The sequence below is a fragment of the Brassica oleracea genome, chromosome C3 (genome assembly GCF_000695525.1).
Source record: "Brassica oleracea var. oleracea cultivar TO1000 chromosome C3, BOL, whole genome shotgun sequence".
Lineage (NCBI taxonomy): Eukaryota > Viridiplantae > Streptophyta > Magnoliopsida > Brassicales > Brassicaceae > Brassica > Brassica oleracea.
The window spans coordinates 28,140,534-28,146,495 of record NC_027750.1 but is presented as its reverse complement, the minus strand read 5'-3'; the positions used below and the strand labels follow the sequence as shown (position 1 = coordinate 28,146,495).

The 5,962-nt window shown below is 34.8% G+C and overlaps 1 protein-coding gene across 2 annotated transcripts; it reads left to right on the top strand.

The window, feature by feature from the left end:
* The first annotated feature begins 970 nt into the window (after positions 1–970).
* On the top strand, positions 971–4,241 carry LOC106332542 (abscisic acid 8'-hydroxylase 4-like). Of its 2 annotated transcripts, none has more exons than XM_013771009.1 (9): positions 971–1,271; positions 1,351–1,672; positions 1,759–1,908; positions 1,988–2,230; positions 2,347–2,436; positions 2,521–2,599; positions 2,742–2,848; positions 3,548–3,666; positions 3,801–4,241. In XM_013771009.1, exons 1-9 carry the CDS (start codon positions 1,057–1,059, stop codon positions 3,895–3,897), a joined length of 1,422 nt encoding a protein of 473 aa, XP_013626463.1. In that variant the 5' UTR covers positions 971–1,056; the 3' UTR covers positions 3,898–4,241. The 2 variants fall into 2 exon arrangements, with proteins under 2 accessions (XP_013626463.1, XP_013626462.1); XM_013771008.1 differs by having other exon boundaries at positions 1,988–2,236.
* Positions 4,242–5,962: the final 1,721 nt, after the last annotated feature.

Here is a 5,962-nt window from a genome sequence, read left to right as displayed (position 1 = left end):
ATATTAGTTGGTTCTTGAAATTGTTATCCAAACCAAACCAAAAACCGAAACAATGGAACCAAAACAGAACCAAATTTCAATCCTAATAACCGAACGGTTCCTATATCTCTAAAACCGAAAAAAAAAAAAAACATGAACTAAGTCGAAAACCGAACGCCTAGGCCTAAATAGTGTATGTAATTTCTATTTCTACGCAGTGTGCTCTATGTAATATATATTAGATAGGGTTCGGGATTACGTTATGCAAGCAACACTTCCTCACGCTATGTGTTTTTCAGCCTTTTCTAGTTTGAAATGCCACACACCTTCCTCAATGCGTTTCCAACTCCCATTTACAACCAACACATTGTCCTTTCCACAAAGCTGTAAAAAAAAGAAATGAGAATGCTATTTAAATATAGGCGGAATGTACATTATGTACAACAGGACAACCATTCTTTTTTGATCAACCAGTACAACCAATCAACATACATAGAGAAGTGTATATTCAAGACAGAGTATCTCTTTTATTTATGAGAAGTACCAAAATAGTAAATAGTTTAACTAATATTGCTATAAATTAGAACCTTGTAGTTGTAGCTAATTACACTGCCCATTTGCTTGAAAATTAAGGCAGTATATCAAACATGAATAAGTTAAATCGCAATTTAATTTCTAGCACCCTCGTTATTAAATTTTCAAATATAAAAATACATCCTTCAAAAAGAAACTGAAAAAGAGAGTTGTCTATATCCTTCTACATAAATGAAAATGGACAAGATCTACATTTAGATTTTTGCCTGAAAAAAAAAACAAACTATGAATAGAAAGCAGTCGTCATTTCATCACGTTCGGGCGAAAAATGATTATAATATAAAAAAACAAATATTATTCTCAACTTTTTCTTTAGCTAATTACTCCATAATTTTATATGTTATATATACCCCCAACTCTCTTACGTATTTGTGTGTGTTTTGTTATATATCTTCTTTTTCCTCCTCTTCCAGAGTTCAATTGTTTTCATCTTCCAAAACATTTGATTATAAGTAAAGCATCGCATACTGTATTGGATAATCGATGATTATGGCTGTATTTTGGTTCTTGGTCATATCAAGTTTCATCTTCTGCTTGCTGTTGGTACGAATGGCGGTTTCAAAGAATAATAAGAGAAAGAAGAAGAAGAACAGTACATGCAAGCTTCCTCCTGGTTCCATGGGATGGCCTTACTTAGGAGAGACTCTACAACTTTATTCACAAGACCCCAATGTTTTCTTCACTTCCAAGCAAAAGAGGTAACTTAAAAAACTTTGCGTTCAAATTAATTTTTAGATTATGATCTTAGCTTAATTTTTTTTATCATTTGATGTATAGATATGGAGATATATTCAAAACACGAATCCTTGGCTATCCTTGCGTGATGCTGGCTAGCCCCGAGGCTGCAAGGTTTGTCTTGGTGACTCATGCACATATGTTCAAGCCAACGTATCCGAGAAGCAAGGAGAGGCTAATTGGACCATCTGCTCTATTTTTCCACCAAGGAGATTATCATGCCTATTTAAGGAAACTTGTCCAATCCTCTTTATACCCTGAAACCATCCGGAAACTTATCCCTGATATCGAACACATTGCCCTCTCTTCTTTACAATCTTTGGCCAATATGCATATTGTCTCTACGTACCAAGAAATGAAGAAGGTATATATATATATATGTTCATATGTACAAAGAAAAATCAAACACACAATGCATTTTCTTCACTCTTGCTTTCTTTTCTCTTGCAGTTCGCTTTTGATGTTGGTATTCTAGCCATATTTGGCCATTTGGAGTGTTCTTACAGGGAGATGTTGAAACATAATTACAATATTGTGGAAAAAGGCTACAACTCTTTCCCCATGAATCTTCCCGGAACATCTTACCACAAAGCTCTCAAGGTATGATCTCATATCTGAAATGAATCAATCAGGACATTAAGCAAACTCTTCCCAACTGACTAAAACTTGTTATAAAAAGGCGAGGAAGCGGCTAAAGACAATAGTAAGCGAGATTATACGTGAAAGAAGAGAGAAAAGCATTTTGAGAACGGACTTTCTTGGTCATCTACTCAACTATAAGGACGATAAGGGTCGTGTGCTAACCCAAGAACAGAGTGCGGACAACATTATCGGAGTCCTTTTCGCCGCTCAAGACACGACAGCTAGTTGCCTAACTTGGATTCTTAAGTACTTACATGATGATCAGAAGCTTCTAGAAGATGTTAAGGTTTGATCACATGCGAATCTTATCCTCTCTTTTGTGTCCATATATTATGTGTGTGTGTGTGTGTGTGTGTGTATAATACTTAAATGTATGTATATTTACGATGGTTGCAGGATGAGCAAAGAGCAACATATAAAGAAAACAGTAGAGAGAAAAAGTCTTTAACATGGGGACAAACAAGAAACATGCCACAAACACACAAGGTAAATAATTTATAAATATTATTATGTAGTTTTAAAGTTTTTTTTTATAAATGAAAGCTCATGTTACAATGTTATGTGACATAGGTTATACTTGAGAGTTTGAGGATGGCAAGCATCATACCCTTCACATTCAGAGAAGCAGTGGATGATGTTGAATATAAGGGTACTAATTAAATTATTGCACATGACTAGAACATTCTATTTATTGTTTTTTTTTTAATGAGATGTACCAAAATAGATATTGTATGGTCCAAATGAATATGAATCACTAACATTTCTGATTCTTGTAACATGTATGTGTACAGGATATTTGATACCGAAGGGATGGAAAGTGATGCCACTCTTCAGGAATATTCATCACAATCCCAAATATTTTTCAAACGCTGAGGTTTTCGATCCATCTAGATTTGAGGTAATAACTAATAAAATTACATAAAAAGATATAAAATTATGTTTTTTTTTTGTTTTTTTCTTCAAAGATATAAAATTATGTATACAGTAGAACATCTTTAAATTAATACTCCATAAATTAATAATCTCTATAAATTAATAATTTTCTTTGGTCCCAATTTGGGCCGGTTCAGAATTTGACACAAATCGATAAAATAATAATATAATAATATTTAAGAAAATTCTATATAAATATATGGTCCCAATAAAATTATAAATTAATAATTTATATGTATACGTATTTTATTTTATATAAGTAAGAACCTATCATTATATTGTTTGTTTTATATTCACAATGAAATTATCTTTATATTTTCTTAACGCTTAATATATTTTTGATGAGATTTAGTAATATTATATATAAAACCACATGTAAGTTCTATGCAATACATATTATATACACCAAATAATATAATAAAATTAACATAAATGTCAAATTTCAAAAAATAACAATTAATTGTCTATACACTAAAATCAAATATTTTTTTTTATTTTAGAATAAATATATCTTAAAATAATAAATCTAAATAAGAAAACTTTTACAAATTAATATCTCTATAAATTAATAAAATTTCAAATTCCAACATTATTAATTTATAGAGGTTCTACTGTATTTTTAAAAAAAGAGCTGACTTAACGTGATGGTTGAAACTAATTAAAGGTAAATCCAAAGCCAAATACATTCATGCCCTTTGGAAGTGGTGTTCATGCTTGTCCCGGGAACGAACTCGCCAAGTTACAGATTCTTATCTTTCTCCACCACTTAGTTTCCAAATTTCGGTAAGTTTATCTTCTTCCTCTCTACTATATAATTTAAGCGTTAAGCTTCATGCATGATCTCTTTATATTAGTCGAATATACGGTTTGATTACATATAAATTAAACATTAGTATAATCGTTAGTTGACTATGCAGATGGGAAGTGGTGGGAGGAGAAGGGGGAGTAGAGTACGGTCCATTTCCAATCCCTCGAAATGGTCTTCTTACTACATTTCGGCAACATTCTCTTTAGTTCTTCAAACCCTTAAAGTATATATTATTATTATTATTTTCTTAATTAATTAGCCATAGTTTTTATTTATCTAAATTCCATAAAAAAACATGTAAAACCCTTCGAGATTATTTTAAAGAAATTCATTATTGTAGTCATTGAGAGTTTTAACATGTTGCATCCTACACCTATGATGGAGAAAATGTTTATTCCGGTATTCTCAGTAACAGTCGAAGTTGGTTAATCTTTTCTTTGGGGTGAATAAACCAACCAAATCAAAAGCGTGGGACGGTGTGAGCCACGTGAAAGGAGCAGAAAGACCGCAAAGCGTTAATGTGAAACAGTAAAAGAGGTGTGTTTACAATTGTGAGTGGACAGTGAACATTAGGCCTAGTGAACATGACATGGCTATGGCTACGATAAAAAAACAGAGATTTGTAATTGTGAGTGGACTGTGAACATGACATGGCTACGTATAAAAAGAGGTTCTCATTTTAATAATAATCTAAAAAGAACAATGGGGTCCGTTTTCATCATATCTTGGGGTCCTCCAACATGACAATGGCAAAATGGCAACAGATAACTATGCAAATAATATAAAGATTAAACAAACTTGTAAAAATGGCAAAAATGGTTCCTTAACGAGCTATATATATTTTATGAAATGATATACATATCTATCTATCTATTTATATAAAATAGAATTTCCTCTCTTCAAAATGTGCCACCCCAGCACCTTCTGCAGTGTTGACATATGTCATTTCTCACTAAAACTCACCGTATCATTTAATCATTTTGTTAAAAAATTGGGCTATGTGTCTTGAATATGGTTTTGTATACAGATTGGGCCTAATTTCTCTCGGATGGTGCTAATTTGATGGGATAGTCATGATTTGGGTCATATCGGAGGCACGCTCTGTTCTTCCTCTGTGATTCAGATAGATCCATGGAGCATCGGATCTCAACGGAAGCTGGAGGTTCTGGTGATTCGTAGGGCTTCGGCTGATATACTCTGTTTGAGGACGACAGAGGGATGTTAGAGTCCTCCACTCAGTCATCGGGATCTCGCGTTTCATGCTGGATCTGGTGGAGGTGTTCGCCGACGTAGAGTCTTCCTGGAAGATGGCGGTTCACATAGGCTGTAACCTTTATGAAGCGAGCTCTTCACCACACCGGAGCAAAAATGGAGTGGTGTGCGGTGTTCTCGGACCTGTGAGACGGCAACGCTGCTGTGGTTACTAAGAGATTAGGGTTCTGAGTGTTGGGTTCTTTTCGAATCCGGCGTTGGGGCCGCATGGCTGCTCCGAAGGTGGACATAGCTTTGACGGTGAACTGTCGACGGATCGGTGTGCCGGCTTGGACACCCTCGCCACTGAGAAGTTGATATATGGTGTTTTTGACATCATTGTGTATATGCTTTCTAACTTGTTTTCATTGTTTTATCGAGTTAGTCTAGTCTTTTTAGAGTCATTTTAGGTCTGGAAAAGATTGAAGAGCTAAAGGAAGAGGCATGAGAAAGGAGCAAGAATTGGAGATTTCTCCCGGAGAACAATCCGCGGAGCAGTCTGACGATTGATCATACCAGGAACAGCCAGACGATTGTTCTCGATAATTATGGAAGTTTCCATATCCTACAAAGATTTGCCCTAGTTGTCGATTTTCGACTTTGAAGTCTAGGGGCGCCTCCATATAAAAGCGGCCCCTATCTATTTTATTTGAGGACGCTAGTTTTTGCAAGAGACCTAGACCTTATTCTTGAATATTGCTATTGTAAGGGAGACGGCTCCTCTTCTTGACAGAGAAGATCATCCTGAACCCCATTGTTTTACCTTTGATTTACATGCAGTATTATTCAGTTATCATGTCTTGTTCGCCTTGTGTTATGGCTGAGTAGTCGGCTAGTTTGTCTACGGTTCTAGGGTGTTAATCGCGAGGCTAAACATAAATAAGCAACTCTTTTGTTTCATCGTTCATTCTAGTTCTTAATGCTAGTCCTAACCTGATCACTTACTGCTAGATCTTAGGCTCAATCACACACTAACCGTGTAGTAGTTTACCTGATATCGAATGAATGAGCTGAGCATCT